Genomic DNA, 23,419 nt, shown 5'->3' with positions numbered 1-23,419 from the left:
TGTGAGTGTTTTGCATATGAACCATTACCCACTGAACAGTGTTTGTGTGAGTGTCTAGAAAGGCGCTTTTCAGCACAGGGAAGCAGCATGTGACAGTTCTGTGATCTGTAGCAGTGAGAGTGAAGTTTCACTGTGGACGTGGAATACCCTGCGTGGGTGTTTAGGAAAATCTCCTGTCCCACTTGTTTTAATGTTTCAGTACAAAGAAGCCTTTGTGGACTTATCAAAGTCATTATGTCATTGGCATTTGGCCAGATGTTGTTGGCATTTAGGAGCACATCTGATACAGACAAACCTTTAATATTTGATGTTAATATCAGTAAGTAAATTTAAACAAAGCATTGTGGTTGGTACTTGCCCGTGCAATACTATTGTAGGTATTGTAGATGTCTACAAGGTTTATTTAGCTTTTTCTCCACCACTCTGAAATCTAAAAGGTAACACTATATGATTATTTAGCCTGGCAGGAATTTGGGTGTGTGCTTTGTAAATTGTTTAGATTTTCTCTGATTGTATACCAGTTGTCTTTACTTTCACTTCACTCAGCTGTCAAGGCACGTGATGTTTATTTGTCACCTTTTTTTTTTTGGTTTGGAAATTCTGATATTAACTAAGACTGGTTTATTTGATCAAATATAGATTTTTTTTTTATTATTTAAAAAGTGTGTAATATTACAATTAAATTTTTTTGTTTTGTTTTTTAAAACATGATTTATTCCTGTGGTAGCAAAGCTGAAAATCAGCAGCCGTTACTCCAGTCTTTAGTGTCCTTTAGAAATCATTCAAATATGCTGAAATGGGCATTATTTTTATCAGGATCTTTGATTAATAGAATGTTTTGAAGAACAGCATTTATTTGAAAAAGTTTGTAGTGACGTACTGCAGTGATTACTCTCTGTAGATACATTTACATTAGAGGAACTGGTTTCTGTTAGACATTAATATTGTAGTGTCCACAGTTGTTATTGTCAAAGAGGAACATTGTGCTGTGACACGGATGCTTTGTGTATTCTTCCCTTTGCTTTGGATTTTTCACTTGCAGTTTTAGAATGACTATAGAAATACTTTGTGGTCTGAATGAACCTTTGAAGCTTCATTATCAGAATCATTGATTCAGTAACTGTCCAGATGGATTCAGTGAGTTGATTCAATAACGGATTCATTAGACTGAACCTAACCTATAATTCATGGATATCTAAATGATTCATTAAGAGTTGTTCGTTCTTGAACTGCACTAATTAGTGACACTAGTTTCGTCTACAGTGTTGAAACCAACATTTATATTGTTTCTGTGTCTTTCTTCCTGTTTGATTCTCCGGCAGGCCGACAGCGAGTGGCAGTGTAAGTGGCAGCAGTTATTCTGGCTCCAGCTCACCCTCCAGATCCCGTTCCTCTTCCGCCTCACTCTCCCGGTCTCGTTCCGGCTCCCACAAATCTAGGTATGCAATGCACAGAGACAGTTGAAAAAACAAACCTGTCTTTACCTGTTCTTGTAGTTAAAAAAATCAACTGCGAATATGGTATCACAGAATGTCTGTGTGGTTTCACAGGTCTCTGTCGGTCAGCAGCGTGTCGTCTGTCTCATCCGCCTCCTCCAGCAGCAGCTCAGTCAGGAGCGCCGACTCTGATGACATGTACGCTGACCTTGCCAGCCCCGTGTCCTCCGCCAGCTCCCGATCACCCACTCCAGGCCATGCCCGCAAGGAAAGGGTCCCTCCACGGGACAGGGGCCCCAACAAAGACCGAGGTACTGTGGCCTAATACCATTTCCAACAGGCCGCTAATACCATTTTTTTAACAAAAGTGGTGTTATTGTGAACTAAAACTGAAACTAAAAATCATGAACCCAAATGAAGCCTCTGTGAAATTAAACATATAATATAACATAAAAAAATTTAAGTTAGAAAATATCGAACTGTTGCCTTGTAAATAGCTGCTGAACTACAACTGAAATAAAAATAAACCTTAACAGAAATATATAAAAACTTGAGAAGCACTGAAATAACTGAAATAAAAGGAGACCTGGAAATCTTAAATAACAGTGAGTCAAAATATTCTTGAATAGTATGTAAATGTTATTAAAATAACAGTGTTGTTTTGTTTCGTGTGCCTTAAAGGAAAACCGCCAAAGAAAGACGAGCCGTTCAAAGATGAGCGAAAACGAGTGGACCCCTCCGGTCTCCCTCCCAAAACCAGCTCCGGGGTGCCTAGATCCGGAAACAGAGGTCAGCCCATGCACCCGCCTCCTATGGGTCCTCCAGGAGGATACGGCTCTCACAAGGACATCAAACTCACCCTGCTCAACAAGGTAAATGGGGAAGGTGTGGTTACAGTCATGTAGCTGCGCAGCAGTGAACGATGGTTCAATGACTTCTTTATTCCTGTTTGACCAGCAACAAACTGACAGGGGCAATAGGAAAAGGTACTTTCCTGCAGATAAAGAGCGACCCCCTTCTCCTCTCAGCAAGAGGATAGCACTTTCACCTGACAGAGGTAAACAACATGACATGGCACATTAACTGTCCATTAGAAAACCCCTCCAAAAAAATGCTTGTGGTTAAGGTCTTTCCTCACAGGATGTCCGGAAGTTCAGTCAGATTGCACCTCACATCGATCTCCTCATGCTTTACTCTCTGATATCTTTGTAGGTCGAGACCGGAGGATGCCTGGTCGACCCCCGCTGTCCCCCAGAATGGATCGGCCCAGAGGACAGGGTCCCCGGCCCATGCCACCACAAGGAGAAAGGTACCCACTGCCTCTTTCTTTTCAGTCACACTTTCTGAATATCCCTTCAAATATGTGGTGATTTCCAGTAGTCAATTGATATGTTCATGTAGGGAAAAATATTTGAATTTATTTAAATTTGTTGATTTAGATTTTTTTTTTTTTTTGCATAAACTATTAACTGCATTTTAATACGGGTCTGTTTGTATAAATAAGAGTTCTCTTATTCTCTAAGTTGAGTAGTAATCATGAGTAATAATCTAGCTTTTATTAAAAAAAAAAAGTAAATAAAAATCCCCATGTTTTTTCAGCATTAGTTCCCTTTTTATGTGCATGGTGGATCAAGGTGTTTTATAACAAAAGCTTTATCTTTGTGTGACTAAGAATGCTTGTAATTCACTCGATTCCCTCTATTTTCTCTCTTCAGGAAGCGTCCTTTATCTCCACCACCCAAGTCTTCTGGGAAAGGTCCGGCTGCTGTGTCTGCAGGTAAACCACCTGCTCCCGGGGCTGGCTCCGCTTCAAGTTCCGGATCCGGCAAGCCGAGCAGCACCCTTTCTCGTCGCGAGGAGCTGCTGAAACAGTTAAAGGCTGTCGAGGACGCCATAGCCCGCAAAAGAGCCAAAATCCCTGGGAAATAATTAACCCCGGCGTCATCCAGCTTCTGGGACATCTGTTTTCTCGACGCCCAGTGTTTGCCAGAAATGGGAAATGGTCGCTGTTCTGAACTCTAAGGGCGTAAATGTCCTAGGGAAAGGAGACTGCCGTTACATTTCTGCTTTTTTTGCCCTCAGAGAGAGGTTGTCTAGATTTTATATTGATGTGATAAAAGTTGAGAAGTGGTCCTGTCCACTTGTTTGTTTTCGCAAGATGATGGGATCTTTACTGTAGTGTGTCTCAAAGATAAAAAACAAAAAACTGTACATTCAACACACATTTTTGCTCTCCATCCTGCCACACTTCTCTCTCATATTCTAGTTGCTTTATCCCCACTCCTGTTATTTTATGTGGTGTGTTGCAGTGTGACAGACGTATGCTTAATCTGATTGGACCATCCTGGACTCATCTGCGCATTTGACATTGATCCTGTTCAAAGAATCTGGAGCTGTCATTTGATAACCTTACAGTTAGGAAAGTCCACCTTAAGCAATGGATTTAGTCTGTCCACCACCACATGTTTAGCATTTTTTCACAAAGTCAGGAGACAGAATACCTTAAAGTGTATGATTCTAGATAACCAATGACAGTGATGTGAAGTATTGCTTTTTTTAAGATTCTGCATTGTTTCCCCTAGCTTTTCAAGTCAACACCTGCATTTTATTTGTCCCTCATTTTTAGTTGAAAGTGTGAGAGGCTGCAATGAGGACACCTGGAGATAAGGAATGATTCCCTCTTGCTTTTTGTGACCGAAAAAAAAAGCTTCTAAATAAACTATTTTGATAAAGATAAATCTGTTGAAATGATTCCTTGTTAATGAAAAGATTGCATCTAATGGAAGACCATTATATGCATATATGAAGGTCTGATGCTCTGCTTTGTTTCTCCAGAGCATGTGCACTGGTTTGTGTGGGTTTATTTTATTACTTAACCCTGTTTGTTGATCCAGTATCATGCTTAAAAATCAATACCTACAGCAAATTAGTGAGATCATTTATTGAATGGGTTTAAACATTATTCATCTTCCGTTGTTTGTGCTTTTATACGTCATAAGTTGTAGGAGTTAAATAATCTTTAATGCTCTTCTATGATACACCCACATTCTTTCATAAATCATATTAAAAGATTAAGCTGTCATGCTTTGTACAATTAATGCTGTTCACTTCTGGTTTTGTGTCAGTGTAGCGGAATATAATACAAATAATTGATGACTTCAAACTATTGGGTCATTCTGTAAAAAAATAAGTTTAGTAAAAAACAATTAAATAGTTATTTAGTAAATATCGGAATGTGTAAAGTGCAGTCTGCTATGAATAATAGGTACTTAAATATAAATATATATATATATATATATATATATATGTGTGTGTGTGTGTGTGTGTGTGTGTGTATGTGTATATATATATATGTATGTATCTATATGCTGATTATTACAATTTCTGTCAGAATGTGAGTGAAATTAATCGTCACCATGTGTCATTGATGGTCAAAATCATCAGTTTCACATTCTCTGTAGAATGTATAGAATTTATGCATGATGCTAGGGGACTCCTGGGGAGATGTTTTTCAGATTGGCTGATCTGATGATGCTGGGAAATTCACTAGGTCTTGTCCCATGATGGCAACCCAACAGGCAACCAAATCTACCATCAACTGCTCATTTTTGCTAATGAATGACCTGTTATTGAGGGCTCCTTTGTCATGCCCAAAACATATGGCTCCTACAATTTATCTCCACATTAACTCTTCCAAGGATTTGAAAAGGACATAAAATGCTCACAAACGGGATTTTTTTTTATTTATTTTTTTATCCGAAGCAGAGTATTAGTGAAACGTCTTCATGTTAAATGTTGTTTTGGGCTTAGTGAAATGCAGGGTAAGCCTCGCAACACTTCTCTTCAATATTAATGGAGCCTTTAAGTATCTCCCCTTTCCTATTAAAAAATACAATGTACAAGTATTAATGACGTTTAAATACTGCGTTTAGTGAATAAATATTTTACTGATCACTTAAGCAGGCTATCAGGATTTTTTTTTTTTTTATTACTGATAATACGAGAGAATAAACGTCCACTTGCCCATTCAGATATCACAGATCCTACCGTGAGGTTTTTCATTCATTTTAGTTTACTGAAATCGTTTTACAGTCCGATTGATAATGAAAAGACAAAAAAGAAAAAAAACCTTCTCAGGTAGACTGCAATATAATGAGCTTGTCTATTTAGCGCTTCATTTGAAAGAGGAAGTACGGAAGTAAATATTTATTACTATTTCCTCATAGATTCGGATTTTCCCTGATGATGGATACAACAGGTTGCCTATATAAATTGAACAAGTGCAGGAAAGGTATAACAGTCAGGCCTGACACAACCTGAGCACTAAACTTGAGCATCACTGCGGGTCAACGGAGTTTCAGTAGCCTAATAAACCCTGAACAAATTATGTGGGTAAGTAGAAAAAAAATGTTTTATTTAGGCTAAGTAGATACACATTTCACAAAGTAATGAACATCTTAATTTATAACAAAATTAATATGAAACTTGTTTTATTTATCTGTTTATTCTTTATCTTGCAGTCTCCGCTGTTTTTTGGAATATGTTTCTTCGTCTTGTCGGAGAGCATGGTGAAAGGAAAGAATCTGGGATGTTTCAGTGAATGTGAACATGGGTTCAGCAAGATTCAAAACAAGCTGCTTCAATCTTTGCACGCGCACAGACACCAGCGCCTCCGGCCCGTCCGTCACGCGGCGAGCTCCTGTGAAGATTTCGTTCGGTCTCCTTTAGCAGCGCTCAATGATCGCTCGCTGTCCCCCTGGCGGATAAGGTAGATATAGCTCTCTAAATTACGGTAATTTAACAAAACCATAGAATTCAGAACCCTAGGTGCTGATGACGTCATCATTCTTAGAATTTTAAACATTTCATTTAAACGTTTGAATATTTCGAAGTAAAATATATTTTTGATACACACTTTTATATGTACATTCATAAATAGTCTAAGGGTTTTTTTCTCTAATTTTCTAAACCTTTTATAATTTTTTATTAAATTTTGCAATTAACCCAGAAGTTGGCTACGTGAATGTATAGGCTTGTTTATTTGTATCCCATATTTATTTTGTGGGGAAAAAGCCTTCAGAACATGGCTGGTGAAAGCCTTATGAGGCATGTTTAGTAGGCTAATGTTTAAATAATAATACAAATTCATAAAACAAGTGTGTAGGTGTGATATCTATTTAACTATTTTTTAAGTGTAATTTCAGCGACTTGCCACATTAATAATGTATGTTTATCTCTTGTATTTTCAGAACAGTGGAAAATACAGACATGTACCCCTCAAAATACGAGGAGGCAGAGTGTCTGTGTGATGGATGCATCATTAACGGGGTTGAAAATAGGACCTACAACTCAGTGCCTGTGAAGCAAACTCGCTTATTCCTGAAGAAGGTTCCTTGCCCGTCTGACCCGACAAAATACTCTTTAGAGTATAAACTTGTGTCAGTGACTGTAGCCTGTACCTGTGCAGTTCCTAAGCAATAAGAGAGGATAATAGCTACTATATAGAAAAAAACTGTAGAGACGTGTCTCATGTACCATGTCGTGTTTGTTTTAAAATGCAATTTTTGATAAGGTACTTACATTGTTTGATATGCTTATATTTATAAGCTGAAAAGTTGCATGTGTCACATGGTTTATTCTTTAAGCTTACAAACCAACATAATCTTTCTTGAAAGGAAGATGTATTTGTATTACTGTAAAACACTATTTTATTTAGACTTTATTTATTTATATGATAATAACTTATTTACTATTTATTTAACTGTTGTTTACATTATGCAAATATGTGAACTTTTGATCTTGCGCCTACCTGTCCTTGTTTGAATCAGGTGTGATATTCAGCTCTGTCAGTGACAGGAATGGTTAGGCTAGCCTATATTAAGTCTGTTTCAGTGATAACAATAACATGTTTTTTGTTGTTGTTGTTGTTGTTGATGGTATTATGGTATTATGTTCATGTTGTGTAAAACAAAAATAAAGTCTATGCTGATCTTCACTCATTTGTCCATATCTGTAAATTCCACTGTTGGTAAATTTCAAACGCACCTGAATGACATTTCACCACGTAATAAATTAATAAATAAATAATAATATTCTTCTAAGTAATGTTTTGCAAAAAAAAAGTGCCTTTAAGGCAGAAGTATAGGCCATATAATTGTTATAAGTATAATGTAATTGTATAAGCATAATAGCATAATAGTCATAAAAATGATTGGCAGTGTGTGTGTGAGAGAGAGAGAGAGAGAGGCTTTTAATTTGTCGGACTCTGTAGGACTTTTATTTTGAAAGGCTTCTCATTGCGACAAAGTATTTGTAGACAACACGTTGCAGTGTAAATGAAAATGACCACAGCACTAATAAAGTCTCTCAGTATATTAACGAAACCTATTCGAGGTAAGATAGAATATATTACATTCGTTGTAAAAAAGTGTCAAAGCACAGTTTTCTGTGTTGTTGGCTGTGTTGGCTAAACGCAGTCAGCCTAGTCTGGTCGCAGCATTACTAGCAGTCGCATGTTAAAATAAAAAATATTATTAGCTGCTTGCTCATCCTTAATATGTTCCAAAAGTGTATGTCTTTTTAGATGTCGGTTTCGGTTCACTGTTAAATTCCAGTGTATATATTTTAAATAACTTAATTAGATGTTGACTGTCATTCTGCCCAACATCTAAATTTCTTCACATATGAAAGAAAGTCATGCAGGTTTGTTTGATGTTTATGTTTTTCACATTTTTAAAATAGTGATTGCATGATGGACGCACACTTTTTTTTTAGAGGCTCAGCTGAGCGCTGGTAATGGCACACAAACAGCACTTGTGTCGGCTCTCCAGAGGAACCTGTCAGAGCTTCAGGAGCACATGTCTGGGAGTGAAGAGCTGGAGGAAGCCCGAAAACTTCTGGAGGAGGTCAGACGAGACATCACATGGGTGTGCAGTGATACGGATGATCTAACCTGGAGCTTTGTCCAGGAATGTCTTCTCTTATTGCTCTGCCTGGCACGTCACCTCAATCACCTCCTGAAGGCCTTTCACCAGAATCCTACTGCACCAAATCCTGCGACCCCTGAAGCAGCTCCACCGCTTCCTCCAGATGTTCTCAGTGTGGCCCAGCAAAAGACACTGGGCATTGTGTTGCAGTTTGTGGTCACTCTGGGTCTTTGTCCATATTTAGCTCCTGGTGTAGGGGTGGCTCTAGGCCTGCGCTCAGCTTTCGGGGCAGCAGTGGAGGGGGCAATCCGACACGATGTGGCACCTGCAGGGGAACGGCGTTTACTTATCACCACTAATGTGCTGCTGGAGGTGTCTGCACTGTCATCGCTAGCAACACCTGTGTTTACACGCCATTTGGGTGACATCATGGCAGCTCTGTGTCAGTTAGGATATCGACCCAAGCGCCCTGAGGAAGATAGTACAAACAGCAATAAGGTAAATATACACAAATATTGAATCCTTTTTGGACCACTTTACCCTATAGTCTCACTTTAGGTATGGGGTTTCTTAAACCATGGACCATCTGGATTGATCAGGGATATTTAAAATCGTACCAAGTCTGGTACAGTAATCAAAAAAGTAATGTACAAAAATAATTGTAATATTTTTTAAATGATTGTAATGAATTAGAAATATAAATTAATGAACAAGACTTAAAATAATGTTAGAAATGTTGACTTAGTTTGCAGATAACTTGAATAAGTTTTTGTGAAAGTTCTAAATTGACTTAAATAGAAAAATATAAATACCGTAGTAAAGCTAAATAGAAATATAAAAAGCTAATAAAAATGACAAAAGCACATAAACTTAAACTAAACCAAAAATGAAATTGAACTAAAACGGTCGCAAATCTTTTTGTTAATTGAAATAAAGATGAATTAATATAAAAATACTTATATTCAATGTAAAACTGAAATGAAAATGAGAAATGTTGTGCTGGCAACTAATTAAATTAAAGAAGTTTAAGTTGAAGTACTTAAATTATCAAAACTAAAACTGAAATAAATATCTATTAAAGGCTAAAGAGAAAAAAAATGCTACTTAATTGAGAAAAGCTCACAAAAACTAGTGAATATAAATAAATGCTATAATGTTATATAAATACAAAAAAATACCTGTTAAGTATAATGTATAAATATATACATAAACATCTTGTGCTATAAGAATGATAGGAAGACTTACTGGTATGACATCAAAATTTAAAAAAGTAGGTTTGTATATCCTTTAGGTCACTCTTTCATGTTTCATGTTGGCCAAAGCTAAATGTTGAACTATTTTGGCCTTGCTTATCTACCACAGGGGTTGACGGTAGAGGAGCGCAAGTCCTGCAAAGAAGCACTCCACAATCTTCTTGGGAAAGTGTATCAGCCAATCGTCATCAAAGAACTGCTTGTTCTGCAGGGGGGTCCTAAACAGGTGTGTGTTGTCCATTATCTTTCTGTATTCTTTTCTGATGTGTTAGTGTTTGTGTGACTTGATGGAGGCATGTCATGTGTAATCCGTGATTTGCTGTAGGCATCATCAGGTTCCAGAGGCGCAGGCAAGGCTCTAACCCAAGCCCCCGCGTGGCTGAGGCGACTGTGTGGACAGTTGCTGTCTGACAGATTAATGCAACCGCAAGGCGTCCAGGCAGTGGTGAGGGCCATCCTAGAGGGGACCGGAGGTAAGGCATGATTTAGCAAAGAGATCAGATGGCCAACATGTGAATTTGTCATTTCAACATCTGAAAAGGTGTATGAGGGAATGGAATCAAGTCTACAATACATTTTACAAGAAGTTTTTTGTCAAATTTAGGATTTTATTTTTGTTTGCTTTATTTGCTGTTATTCATTTAAATAATTAATAAGAGAACTATACCAGCCATTTATTTTGTTACTGACCTTGGAACTTGTTTCAACACTCATTCGGTGATGCAACCCAAATATAGTATATTTAAAAAAATAATAATAATAATTTTTTTTTAACATTTAAAATTTCTATAAATACCTTTTTATTTACTTTTTTAAACATTCATGACTGTTACGTATAATTGGTAACCTATTTGTCCTTTATGCCTTGTGCATGAGTATAAATATCTACAAATCCTGTGTTCCTGCTCTCAGTTTTTGTTGTCAGTTTTATTCCATGAAAGGCAATATCCTGGAACTGTGTCCCGTCTCCTCCAACAATTACCCCCAGGGTAGATGCCTGGGTTAGAATGGACAGAACTAAAAATAGGACTGATGAACTAAAAATAGGAGACATGGCAATGAGTGGGCAATTGTGTTTTGCATATTCTGTAAACAGCACAGTGTCAGCAGACTGGAATCATAATTTTGGACGTTATGGAATCCTAACATATGGAATCCAGTTATGGAGTCACAATTTTTTGAATGGTGGTGGAAAGCATATATATTTTCATCCAGTACATAACAAAAAATTCCCAATGTGTTTCCAGTGGATTTATCATGCAATTCAATGGCAAGTGGAAATCTTTTTTTTTTTTTGCCTGACCAGCAGGTGGAGACTCTGACTGGAGGAAATGTGATGCTGTGGCCAAGATACTTGCCGCCTGTCCTCAGCAGTCTCTCTCTGCTGAGAGTTATTACAGTCAAGTGTGTCCACAGGTAAAGTAGTGCATTATTGGCATAATGGTGATTTAGAGTTTTGTTTGGTTTGCAAAACATAGTAATAGTCATATAACAAAAGTAACGATGTATTGTTATCAGTTTGTTAAAAATCTATGCAGATAAGACTAACTAATTATGGGATGTAATGTCACTGGATTTAGGTTCTGGAGCTTCTGCATTTCAAAGACAAGCTGACCGCACAGCAGTTCCAGAGAGTGGCCACCAGGGCGGCACTCATCATGGTCCAAGATCGGCCTGAATTTGCACAGCGATTCCTGCTCTTTCCTCTTCTCTCCCCCCTTCATCACTCAGCGGAGGGAGCTGGTTAGTATGTGTGTTAGGAGACTGGTTAAGAATACTGTAGTGGCTTATTGATATAAGTTGTTATGCTCTGACTGAGTGATAAAGCTACATCAAGTTGCTAATGTTTGTCTCAATACAAAAAGCATGTAGTCTTTTGAGCATTATAAAATGAACTGATAATCTTTTGCAGGAGATGATCTATCCCGGGATGGAGTACAGGAGTGGGAGCTAACTCGCTGTATTGAGGATGTATACAAAGTAAGCAAAGCATTCTGTATTGTTATAAGCAGCATATCATCAATTTTATTAAGAAAAAAACTATGAAACTGCAAAATCATCAGTTACATTAGAGAGGTGTTTTCATTCTGGTCAGATTTGTGTGGTGGGTAACAGTCCATCAGAAGTGCTGCTGAAAGCTCTAGCAGATGTCCTCTCAACACTGTTCAGTCTCTTTTGCTTCACCAAACAGAATGTCTCTCATTTACGGTCAGTGTGCATTCTGAATTTATGGCTGAAGTATTTATAAAACATAATATGTTTGGACTAAAAGTGGTTGTTCCTTATAGCACATCATGTCAGGAGATCCTGATATGGTTCCTGTCTCACTCAGAGCAATCGGTTGCTCTTTCGCAGCTGAAACATCTGTGTGGACTGCTGGGAGAAGTGAGTGGAGTCAGACACGGCTTTCAGTTCTCACCTGGCAGTGAAGGTGGAGCCAGACTTACGGTCAGGGAGCCTATCAGGTATTATTAACTGAGAACCCAACATTAATTATGTATTGTTTTGTGGAAAATTGTAATATATGACAATATCAATCAGCTAGATTACTCTGTCAACTCCAAAATAAACAGAGAGCTTTGAAATGAAGAATACATGTTTTTAAATGCCTAGTGATGAATTTGGATTTCAGTAACATTGTGTGCATCTCATTTGCTTTCATTAAATTAAGCATCAATTACAGCATGTCAGTATACCGTATTTTCCAGACTATAAGTCACACTTTTTTTTATAGTTTGGTTGGTCCTGCGCCTTATAGACCAGTGCGACTTATTTATCAAAATTAATTTGACATGAACCAAGAGAAATGAACCAAGAGAAAACATTACCGTCTCCAGCCACAAGAGGGCGCTCTATGCTGCTCAGTGCTCCTGTAGTCTACCACTGAAAACATAGAGCGCCCTCTTGGGGCTTGAGACGGTAATGTTTTCTCCTGGTTATTGCTTCTAAATAAATGCGACTTATACTCAGGTGCGACTTATAGTCCGAAAAATACGGTAATATCAACTAACAGCTACCCTGAGTTACTGTTTTCAAATGTGGGTTTAGCTATTATGCATGACATATCATAATTTTTTCATGCACCAAATCAGCACATTAGAATGTTTTCTGAAGGAATTTGTGACACTGAAGACTGGAGTAATTGGCTGCTGAAAATTTAGCATTACCATCAAATATCATATATTTTGTATTTTAAAATATATTAAAATAGAAACACTGTTTTTAAAATATTGAACTGTATTTGTATTGTATTTTTTTGATTAAGTAAATGCTGCCTTAATGAATGGAAGTGTATGTAGCAAAGCATTATCAAGTCATTATCATTACCTGTCTCTCTTTCTGTGTGTTTTGGCAGTGATGACGATGATGCCCTGTATGAGAAGGTCTCAGGTGAGCAGTGGAGAGTGCAGTGTCTGGTGCAGTTATTGGGAGAGATGAAGGACAGTGACCTGCCTGGAGAGTTTTTTCTACTGCTGCTGCAGGTGCTGACCCCTGCCAGTCAACATTTGTAACTGCTGCTCTGAACTATAACACATACGATAAATAAAGGTTCTAAAGATGTTTTTATGACTCTGAAGCAAAACTTGAGGCCTCAGGACTTTGGTGGGTGCTGTGAAAGTGGATGCTGAGATCACCAGATTTTTTTTTTAGCATGCTCCACTTAAGGTGGTGAAACCTCTTGCGACATCCGATATGTCTGTTTCCTGCTGTTTCCAGGATTTAACGGCTGTGGCTGCTGAGCGGGAGGAGGTTGAGCAGGAAGTGGACACCTCATCTATGACCCTGCTGGAGTTAGAGCAGCACCTGCTGGGCCGTGTGAGTGGACATGGACAGAGACTGGCTCTGCTGCAGGTTTTGGCCATCATGTGTGACGGTCTTCCATACACACAGCTGCTCCGCAAGCCCACTCAGGTGTGATATAGAAAAGATCATAAAACAATGTTGTCTGAGCATTTGAAATTGTTCCCTCTCTTCTCTTTCCTTAAAATCTTTTAAGCTGTTTTATCATTTTGTATTTTTTGCTCTTATTTGAGGGGAAACATGGGGCATCTAAAAATAAAGCTCATCATCTCCTGGCCAGATCTGTTCCACTTAACTCACAACAATGAATATCTTCTCTCTGTGGGTTATTTAGGACACGAGTATGAGACTCTCTTGGCACAGTTGTGCTATTTCAGTTGTGCTACTTTATGACCGTGTGACATTTATATGACAGCAGTACATTGCTCTTTCTGCACACAGGTGCTTGGGTTTATAGTATCCATGCTGCAGAGGGCATGTGTTAGTCTCGAGCGTGGCACTGACAGCCCAGTGGAGAGTCAGACTCTCAGTATGGGAATGGGGCTTGTGGCCACTCTACTCTCTGGAGCTGCTGAGGTAGTGTATTATTATACTCTTTGCTGATGTTGTCATAGCCCTTACATATTGCTCTTTTGTTGGTTTTGATTGCTTCTATTGTCCTTATTTGTAAATCGCTTTGGATAAAAGCATCTGCTAAATGACTAAATTTAAATGACGTTGGACAAATCTTTATGGACCTTTAATGTATTATTTATTACCAATTTGTGCCTGTTTATATCTTCTTTCAGCTCACTGCAGATGATTATTCATCAATGGGTGAACTGTTGCCCCACCTTGAGCAGATTTCCCAACAGCACCCAGAGCCAGTCATCCAGGAGCTGGCGTCTGATCTGAGAGCCACTATTGCCACACATGGGGCTTATCGCCCTAAAACTGTCCCCAAAACAGCCACCCAGCACAGTACTGCCCAAAGTCCTGCTCAACCTGCGGGCCACAGTTCACACTCGCTCCCAGCTTGTACACAGTCATCTAGAGTTCCATCCAGACAACAGGAACGCTCACAACCAATCTCACAACCCAAACATACAACAGACTCTGGTGCAACACCTAAAGTTAATGAGATTCAGAATGCTAGAGGAATACGCAGTTCTGATATTTCTAAACCCTCATCCAGTAAAGCGTTCTCTGAGTGCCTGTTGGAGGCCTGTGACCCGGATGTCCCCACTCGAGCTGTAGCTCTGCGTTTACTGACCCGCTCTGTTAGTGATGGAGACAAAGAGGCATTGCAGAACAAAGACAAACTACTAACAGTAAGTATGACATATATATATATATATACAAATATTTTCTCGTTAGTGTTTTCTTTTTGGGGTCATTTTGAGTTCTAGAGTTGCGCTTTGATGCCAGTGATCATTATAGCATCTGATAAACACTTATTCTCCCAGTATGCATTATTCTCTCTGATTCTACAAGCCAGGTTTAACGTACACATCTCTCCTGGGGTATGTGTAGGCTCTTCCCTGGGTGACACTGTTTATATGGGCCAGTGATTTTCAGTGTTCCTCGTTTTCATGTGTGCTCTTTCTGAGGGTGGGTGAGGGTCTAGACCATGTTTTATAAATGAGGTGGGATGTTTGGTGTGTAAAACCTCTTGCTTGAGGGAGTCTGAAGACTCTCATGGGATCTAGTTATGATGAGCGGCTCTTTGCAGTGTCTCATCTAATATTCTCTGTGATAAGAGCCTCATCTGTGTCTATTGCTTTATAAATACATCTAATTCACACATGCGCATGGACACAACACCCAGTAATATATGTGTACCTCCGGGAAGTCGATTAAGTTTTTTTTTTCCTTTTATTTATTTATGTCTGCGTCTGGTTTTGCTTTTTTTTTTTGATTGAGTTATTAACACATTTTGGTTGTATATATCTAGTTTTATACATTCTCTCTCAAGTCATACCACTTCTCCTCACATTAACTCATCTAAATCTCTTAAATCCGCAGGCCACAGACATGTTTTAATTTGCATTACTGTAAACGTGCTTAGAGCTGAGCTAATGGGTTCTTGAAAAACTGTCAGCGATAATTAGACGAAGGAATTAATTAACTGAGCCCTAATTCTTTGCTGGGCTTTCACTGGATTATTTCAATGTGTTCCAGCTCTTTCTGGAAAACCTGGAGCATGAAGACTCCTTTGTGTATCTGTCTGCCATTCAAGGTAATGCATTCATTAGTTTAAGAAAAAATCAACATGAATTTCTTAGAAATACAACAAAATATGACAAACACACCTGCATTTGGCAAAAAAAAAAATTTTCATGACTATTGATGGTTGATATCAAAATTAGATTTATTTGTAGCTGTGATGTAACATAATAGAACAGCTTGGATTTGACTGGTTGAATGACTTTGTCGTAAATGGAGGGCGTGAAAGCACAGACATTACATTGACCTGATTTACTTTGCCAACAGGATTCACTGTCAGCTTTACCTCGGCACATTATAATGTGTTCAGCTCCCACGTTACATCACGTGACACTGAAGTCATGGCTGCTGAAATTAGCTTTGCCATCACAGGAGTAAATTACATTTTAAAATATAAGTATACAAAACGTATGCGTGTCTTTATCAGAAATTACTAGATCAATCTCAGTTTATTTTAAGAACAGCCGTGGGCTTTACAAGAACATTGTTTCTGGACCAGCAAACAGATTTAGAGTGATCTATTTTGGGTTGATTAGCTAAACCAGCTCTGATTGCAACCAATGTGATCTCACCTCTTGTCCATAAATGGTCATACTGGTCCATCTCAACCTTTTTTAGCCCTATTGAGGAATAGCTGAGTTAAGGTTTTAAATCTTCTGGCAGCCTATTGTGGTTTTTATTCATCCAGTCTTAAAGAGGGTCTGTCAGATGTTCAGTCTTTTTCTTTTTTCTTTTCTTTGTTTCTTTTTTTCTGTTTCAGGGTTGGCAGTGTTGGCTGACACTTTTCCTGAACAGATTCTGCAGAGACTGCTGGGAGAGTATCAGACCGGGGCGACTGTCGGTTCCCCCAAAAGGGAGCGCTCCCTAGAGACACGCCTCAAAGTGGGCGAGGTTTTAATGAGAGCCAGCAGGGCCATGGGTGAGCACAGTCACTGTCTGTAGTCTTTCTTTTTGTATTTCTTTAAGAAAACTTTCTTTGAATAAACATGCTCCATTTCAGGACCTGTTTGTCAGATCTGGGCAGTGCCGTATCCTCAACACAAGTGTGTGGTTATTCATTGTGTCTCGAGATCATTCAGTCTGGGTCTGAGACATGTCGTCTTGGCCCGGCTCCTTAACGCTAAAAGACCGAGCTCTGAAAAAGCCCAACAGCTGCTACAGTCCGCTGGAACCGCACAATGAGTCTCACAGCTCTCACTCACATTCATAGCGCCTTCACACACAGCAGGGGGCATCACACACTTCACTCACACACTTGAGCTCAATTTACATTTTCAACCCATGAGTATTATCTAATGGGACACTGATTTAAATCCCCAAATCATTGTCTTTGTAATAATTAAATATCTAGCATGCTGTTTCAAAATGTACACACCCAGACTGTAATTTATATTTAAAAAAATATTTTTCCTGCATAAGTGTACCTCTGGTTTCTAATTAAACCTGTCACTTAATACGGGGCTTGGACAGATGGCCACAGTTAACAAGAAGCACAGGATCAAAGAGTGTGTGGTAGACTTTTCCTTACCGCTTTCTTTTTCCTCCCCTTTCTCGTAAGTCTAGTCCACAACAGGCATTAAAGCTCTTTTGATCTGTTTAGAGGATTGGTCAGCTGAAGAAGTGGACATTCATGTCTGAATAGGTCCTGGCACATGGGTCCTGGATGGTTTTGTAGAGTTTGAATGATATCTTAAACAGCCAGAAAAATCTGCTGTGGGTAGATTTATCCTTTATAATTTCCTATAAAGATTGCTAATTCCTCTTACACTTATATCTGTGAGTGAGGGGTTGTTTATCTGAGTCCTTTTCATATAAGCCAAAAAAAAAATCCCAGTTTAGTGACTTTGCTCATGCTGTAGGAACGTGCTTTGGACTTTCTCAGACTTTCACACCGAGATGGAGAGATTGGAAGAGTAGTGGCGACTTTGTGTTTGATGTGTGTTTAGACTGGAGCTCTTTTCCAGTGCACTGTATATATGGTTTTGGAATGAATTTGAATTTTTTTAATTTAAAGACTTATACTTTATATATACACTAATTGTTGTATCTTTTATGTACAAATAAACAAAATCTTGTCATTTATTCTTTTAGGTGATCTTGCTCCGCACTATGGTCGCCCTCTGATTGGTGTGTTCCTGAGCAGCACACGAGATGAGGACAGTAGTGTGCGTGCCAGCGGCCTCTCTAATTTGGGTGAACTCTGTCAACGTCTCAACTTTTCCCTCGGATCAATGGCGCAAGAGGTAGTACCACTCTAGAATTCAAAAGCTTCTGAAAAGCTGATTCTGTGTGTCATTTAGTCTGTAATTAGTTCTTTTTAAGCAGACCCCCAAGGCTGCTTCTAGTCTGATGTCATCATTCTCTTTACACTGCACAGCTGTGTGTGTGTGTGTGTGTGTGTGTGTGTGTGTGTGTGTGTGTACACATTTCCAGCTCTCTACACAAGATTGCCACGTCTAGTGCTGAGATCAGGATTTCTGCTAGTGCAGCTGGAGGGTAGATGGATGAACCTGAACTGCATCAATTAACTGATTTGCTCTTTAAAATCAATTTCTTTACTGTGGATCTTTAATGTAACAATCGATAATGCAATGGAAATGTCCTGTTTGTAGAATCTTTACGATTCAAAATGATCACATTTTTAGAATATTATTTTTAGAATTTTAGAATATTTGGTTTTCTTTCTTGAATTAATTTGTTTTTAATAGTGACTTAATTTAAAGAATGTGATGATTATGCATTGTATTGGTTCTTACATAGCCGACAGAAAAGGGATAGTTCACCCCCCCACCACCAAAAAAAGTAATTAATTTCTCAGCCTCATATCATTCTAAACCCATTAGATCTTTGTTCGTCTTCGGAAGATATTAAGATATTTTTGATGAAATCTGAGAGCTTTCTGACCCTGCATAGGCCGCAACAAACTACCACATTCAAAGCCCAGAAAGGTAGTAAGGACATTTTTAAATAGTCCATGTGACATCAGTGGTTCAACCTTAAATTTATGAAGCTATGAGAATACTTTTTGTGTACAGAATGAAACAAAAATAACTTTATTAAGAAAACTCTGATTTCACCAAAAAATATCTTAATTTGTGTTTAGAAGATAAACAAAGGTCTCACATGTTTGGAATGACATGAGGTTGAGTAACTAATGACAGAACTTAATTTTTTGGGTGATCTATCCCTTTAAAATCCCAAGATTGGTCTTTTACTCTTTTTATTCTTTTCAGTGGCTGATGCAAATATGTGCGTACAGTTCATAATACAAATGGCTCTTGTGACCTCGTTAATTTTATTTTTTATGTAAGTGAAATGGAAATTAATAAATGAAATATACTCAAATAGATCAGAATTTAATCAAATCGATTTGAGAATCAGAATCTAATCAATCTGTATGGATACTCAGGCATCCCTAAAGTACTGTGCAACTATTTTTATGCAGTAAATCATAAAAGCTTATCTAGCATTATACTTTTCTGTCTTGCAAGCATTGATATTTCCTTAAGGACATGCAGATCTAGTATTCTTTAAAACTTATGCCAAAATATGAAATGTGTGACCGCTTTGAACAGTTGGAATGCAGTTTATTTTTTTCAGTGTTCATATGGTTGTTGAGAAAATCTACTGTAAGCGATTGAGCTGCAGCAGTGGTCTAGAGATCTTCATGAATAAGCATCTCTGTCAGTGTGACTAACTGGGCTGCTTATTCATGAAATAGCTCGTCTGCAACAGGCTGTTCTCCAGCGTCTTGACGATTAGCCTTCTGCAAACCCATGTGCATGTGTTTAGACATCAATCGACCTGCTGCATTGACATTAAGATCAACTAGTGCAGCACTGCAGATCTTTGCACCCTGTGTTCGTTCTTTGTGTTTGACCTCTATTTGTGTGCTGGTTCCTGCAGCTGAGCACGTGTCTCACCGCCCTGATAAAGACGGACAAAGAAGCAGAAGTTCGAAGAGCTGCGGTCCACGTCATTGCTCTTGTTCTTAGGGGCCTTAGTGATAAAACCACTCAGGTGAGTGTATTTGTGATCAGTTAATCCTGAACCTTGTGATTATGCAGTTGCTTTCATTAAAGGAATATAAAAGTATTTTTGTATTCATATATTTTTTTTATTATTTTTATTAAATCTGAAAAGTAAAATTAAATAAAATGTTATTTTGGGTGAGACTGCTACTTGATCATTACACTACGTCTCTGCCTAGTATCTTTGCATGTATTATGATTCTTCAGAAATCATTCTGATATGCTGATTTGATGCTCAAGAAAACATGTAATTTTGTTATGAATATTGAAGAAAGTTGGAAGGTAATGTGACTTTAAATAAATATATATATTTTACATTTAGTTGGGTTCTGTATGATTGCTTTATTGACTTTTTCTTTTTTTTATTAGAATTTGTAAAAAAAAAAAAAAAAAAATGCAAGTCAAAATTCTTTTTGTGGTATTCAACAAAATCCCACAAATACCATTTACAGCCTGTTTTCTATTTTATTTTACTTGTAATATTCCTTTAAAGGTGTAAAATCCACTGATCTATAATAGACAACGTAGTCATATTTAGATTAGTGTTAAAATCCCATCTCTGAGTTTAATTTATTAATGTGCAAAGACATCCACTTTTTTCAGAATAAATCTGAAATCAAAAAGCCATTCAGTGTACAGAATATGTTTTGTTGGTGAGGTTATAGAGTAGGTTGTTAGGTCTCCGGATCTGGTTTAATCAGATCAACACACGTGTTTAGTGGGAGGAATTCTTCCAGCATCTGGACTGATGAACAGCAGCTGTAATGTTCTACTCCCTTATTTAGAGGTCACCTGTTGTGTCTAATCATCACTATCAGCAGACACCCTCGTTCCCACGGCCCTGATCACTTTCCCAAAGATGGCTTTCATTTTGGATAATAGCTCCTACAGGTCATTTGGTACATGAGTAAAATTAATACTAATCTAAACCATAGGATTTAAAAAAAAAAGAAATGGTTGTCCTTGGTCATACAAAAAATGTCCCTGCTATGTAGCGTGTTGTTGCCAAGACGTAGTAGAAAAGTATTCATTTCCATAACATGAACTGTTCAGGATGAGGTAATGAAATTGAGCTTTTAGGGTTAGAAGTTTGCTTTGAATTTGAATTTGCTTTGAAGTATTAGGCCTATGTATCACAAGTTTAGAGTTACAGCTGTAACTGTGTTAACCAATCAGAGCTGTGTAACTCCTTACTTGGATGCCAGAACATTGAGTCTCTGATCCATTGGACTATTAGCAATCATCTTTAACATCTTTATTATTTAGCCTTTTGTAAGATCAAATGAATCACACCACTGACTGATTTAAAATTTTTATTGAGAAAAATGTTTTTTGATGTTGTCAGCAGATTTGGCAGTCAATTGTCATTCAGACTTTACAGAATACAGTTCTGTTCTCCCATAATGCAGTGTGATAATCATATTTCAGTTAACTTATTTAAATATATTTTGTGTAATGCAATGGTGTATGAATTGCAAGGATACCACAGGAGATATGAAAGGGAGTTATTTGATCTTTGATACCGATTTTCTTCGAATTGAGTGATTTTAAAACTTGATAATGTCTTGGGATTTTATCCTAGTTGTCAAATTTGTCCAACTTTATTATTATAAGAGAAAATTAAAACTAACCCTAAATGAACCCAAATAAATTGAAACAAATAATAATTAAACTATTACTTTTAATAATTACATTAACAATATATATACATATATATTAGAAAATATATATGTATTTTTTTCACATTCGGTTTAATAAATAATAATAATAAACAAATTTAATAACATTCCTCTAGATACGTTTTCATTTAATTTTGTAGGTAGGTTGACTTAAAATGTGTCCGGCTGCTAAATCTTCATCTACTTTGTCCTTTTACAACTTTGAAGCGGATCAAATTTTGGGAGGTTTGTCCACATAAAACACATCTTAAACTCACATGAACTGATCCCAGTGACCTCAGGTCCGACTGAACTGGTCACTGCTGCTGCAAATGACCTTCTATACATTTGAGCCCCTGATTTACAGCTCCAATGTCCACCGTAGTCTTGAAATATTTGCACATGTACTTTATAGGACAGATTTTACCAGACAGGCTCAGGCGGTGCTGTCCCTTGCATGCACCATGGCATTGGCCCGGGTGTAAAGTCATATCTTTCATTACGTCTGTTGGGTTTCCCAGGATGCAGCTTCACAAAAGCCCTTCTGGTATGAGGAAAGGTTGTTACTTGGTACAGCTGTTGCAGTAAGTAATGAGATGGCTTGTCCAGGTAAACCATAAGTCACAACGCCTGGTGTCCTTTTAGTGTGAAGTTAAAACAGCTGACTGCTCACAAAAGCGCTCTCCTGCTGTGGAAGAGAAGGTCAAGAGACCATCTGCCTCAAGAGACATATACTGTACTCATTATTTTCTCTTCCTCGTTTGTTCTTTTTCTCACATTGAGTTGTACAGTAAAACAGTGCATCTGCTTGCTAAGTGTTTTTCTCTCCCCTTCTGCTTTTTCAGGTTCTTGGGGATGTTTTATTGGAGCTGTATCGGGCTCTGAAGTGGGTGGTGCGGTCGGATCCAGATGAGGTGGCTGTACTCCACGCTCAAATTGCTCTGGAAGAGCTAGATGATGTCATGAGGAGGTTCATCTTCCCTCGGCAGAAACTTGAGAAAAGGATTGTGGTACTTCCATGAAAGCGCTCCAGGACTTACATAACCTTGTTATAGACAGAGGATTTTGTCTCAGATTTCCACCATTCATTACTTGTAGTATTGCAAGATTTATACATTTCAGGGTTTTTCTTTCTTATAATCATTTTTCACAGCTATGTTTTCATTCTCAAGCCAAAAAACCTTTCTTAGCATTGATAAACTAGCATTGTGGCTTTTTTTATCTGGTACACTGAGGTTAGAGGGCACCACAAGCTATATATCTGTGTAAAGAGCTCTGCAGCAGCTGCTTTCCTCTCTGTTCTGCACTGGTGATAAAATGTCTGTTTGCTTTTTATCAAATGTTTGTGGAACATATAAAGACGACTAGGTCATGACATCGTTGGTAATAGACGACAGGGTAATTAGTCAGTTCTCCTAAGTTTTCTCCCTGTGGACAATACTGAAACTTTCCGTTCATGTTAACCATCTCTATGGCTGCCTGACATCTTGTACCAAAGCAGAGCTAGTTAAATACCATGTAAATACAAATTTTGGCATTTACGCTAACTCAAAATGTTAGTTTGGTCATGAGGTGCCTCTGGAATAAAATAAAAGTTCTTATTTTTTTTCCAAAGACTGTCTAATGTGTTTATATTCAGTCATTAACAGTTTCTTTGTCCCTTTGCTAGGATTATTTTCAAATCAGTGTAAGTGTGTAAGCACATGTCCGAACATCAGGGTTAGGTCGCAGTGTCCCAAGTTCCTGTGCTGTAAGTGAGAGGTGAACCAACCATTCACCTGCTAAAAGTAGTTCACACTGTTAAAAAAAACAAAACACACACACACATAAAGCACTTTCTTTCCTCTGTGAAATGTAAAAATACATTTTAAGAAATGACTTGGAAAGTCCATGGATATCAAAACTCATTGGCAACAAACAATCTTTAAAAATGATTTTTTTTAAAATACAAAAGTCATACAGGTTTAGAACAGCAGGGGAGTGGGTATGTGATGGCAGAATTTGTATGTTTTTGGGGGCGTTCAATAACAATGGAACGCCATTGCTAAATGCTGCAGTTATTACATTTTGTAGGAAAAAAAAAAGATATGCACAGATGAAACATTTACA

At 37.9% G+C, this 23,419-nt stretch overlaps 3 protein-coding genes across 8 annotated transcripts in view; all 3 read left to right on the top strand.

Moving 5' to 3' along the window:
* zc3h18 (zinc finger CCCH-type containing 18) overlaps positions 1 to 4,174 on the top strand; it is a 38,134-nt gene extending 33,960 nt beyond the window's left edge. For 2 of the 3 annotated variants that reach the window (XM_026287391.1, XM_026287389.1), the window contains exons 14-19: positions 1,323 to 1,439; positions 1,551 to 1,747; positions 2,118 to 2,308; positions 2,394 to 2,493; positions 2,649 to 2,745; positions 3,152 to 3,365. In XM_026287391.1, coding sequence (XP_026143176.1) covers positions 1,323 to 1,439; positions 1,551 to 1,747; positions 2,118 to 2,308; positions 2,394 to 2,493; positions 2,649 to 2,745; positions 3,152 to 3,365 — 916 coding nt within the window. Of the gene's footprint in view, positions 1 to 1,322; positions 1,440 to 1,550; positions 1,748 to 2,117; positions 2,309 to 2,393; positions 2,494 to 2,648; positions 2,746 to 3,151 lie in introns of all 3 variants that reach the window. The other variant, XM_026287390.1, reaches the window with a different exon arrangement.
* A 1,566-nt stretch (positions 4,175 to 5,740) lies between these two features.
* On the top strand, positions 5,741 to 7,054 carry il17c (interleukin 17c). 2 transcript variants are annotated; one of them, XM_026288196.1, is made up of 3 exons: positions 5,741 to 5,828; positions 5,957 to 6,204; positions 6,686 to 7,054. In XM_026288196.1, the coding sequence occupies exons 1-3, from the start codon at positions 5,823 to 5,825 to the stop codon at positions 6,915 to 6,917; spliced, it is 486 nt and encodes a 161-aa protein (XP_026143981.1). In that variant the 5' UTR covers positions 5,741 to 5,822; the 3' UTR covers positions 6,918 to 7,054. The 2 variants fall into 2 exon arrangements, with proteins under 2 accessions (XP_026143981.1, XP_026143980.1); XM_026288195.1 differs by lacking the exon at positions 5,741 to 5,828 and having other exon boundaries at positions 5,843 to 6,204.
* Positions 7,055 to 7,711: 657 nt separating this feature from the next.
* tango6 (transport and golgi organization 6 homolog (Drosophila)) lies at positions 7,712 to 22,918 on the top strand. 3 transcript variants are annotated; one of them, XM_026287385.1, is made up of 18 exons: positions 7,712 to 7,829; positions 8,211 to 8,860; positions 9,725 to 9,841; positions 9,941 to 10,088; positions 10,922 to 11,031; positions 11,196 to 11,358; positions 11,528 to 11,595; positions 11,711 to 11,823; positions 11,904 to 12,080; positions 12,971 to 13,097; positions 13,333 to 13,527; positions 13,858 to 13,992; positions 14,205 to 14,726; positions 15,577 to 15,634; positions 16,382 to 16,540; positions 17,713 to 17,864; positions 19,528 to 19,641; positions 22,156 to 22,918. In XM_026287385.1, exons 1-18 carry the CDS (start codon positions 7,772 to 7,774, stop codon positions 22,330 to 22,332), a joined length of 3,243 nt encoding a protein of 1,080 aa, XP_026143170.1. In that variant the 5' UTR covers positions 7,712 to 7,771; the 3' UTR covers positions 22,333 to 22,918. The 3 variants fall into 3 exon arrangements, with proteins under 3 accessions (XP_026143170.1, XP_026143171.1, XP_026143172.1); XM_026287386.1 differs by having other exon boundaries at positions 10,925 to 11,031; positions 22,156 to 22,332; XM_026287387.1 differs by lacking the exons at positions 17,713 to 17,864; positions 19,528 to 19,641; positions 22,156 to 22,918 and adding an exon at positions 16,622 to 17,588.
* The last annotated feature ends 501 nt before the right edge of the window (positions 22,919 to 23,419 follow it).

The sequence above is a fragment of the Carassius auratus genome, chromosome 18 (genome assembly GCF_003368295.1).
Source record: "Carassius auratus strain Wakin chromosome 18, ASM336829v1, whole genome shotgun sequence".
Lineage (NCBI taxonomy): Eukaryota > Metazoa > Chordata > Actinopteri > Cypriniformes > Cyprinidae > Carassius > Carassius auratus.
Note: the sequence above shows the minus strand (reverse complement) of the source record. Positions and strands in the feature narration are given on the sequence as shown.

Bases quoted from the DNA above. Each gene is read 5' to 3' on its own strand.
- il17c (XM_026288195.1), top strand. From the start codon at position 5,885: ATGAACATCTTAATTTATAACAAAATTAATATGAAACTTGTTTTATTT. The intron at 6,205-6,685 runs GTAGATATAGCT...TTGTATTTTCAG, and splicing joins CTGTCCCCCTGGCGGATAAG to AACAGTGGAAAATACAGACA.
- tango6 (XM_026287385.1), top strand. From the start codon at position 7,772: ATGAAAATGACCACAGCACTAATAAAGTCTCTCAGTATATTAACGAAA. The intron at 11,824-11,903 runs GTCAGTGTGCAT...TGTTCCTTATAG, and splicing joins CAGAATGTCTCTCATTTACG to CACATCATGTCAGGAGATCC. The intron at 13,098-13,332 runs GTGCTGACCCCT...TGCTGTTTCCAG, and splicing joins TTTTTCTACTGCTGCTGCAG to GATTTAACGGCTGTGGCTGC.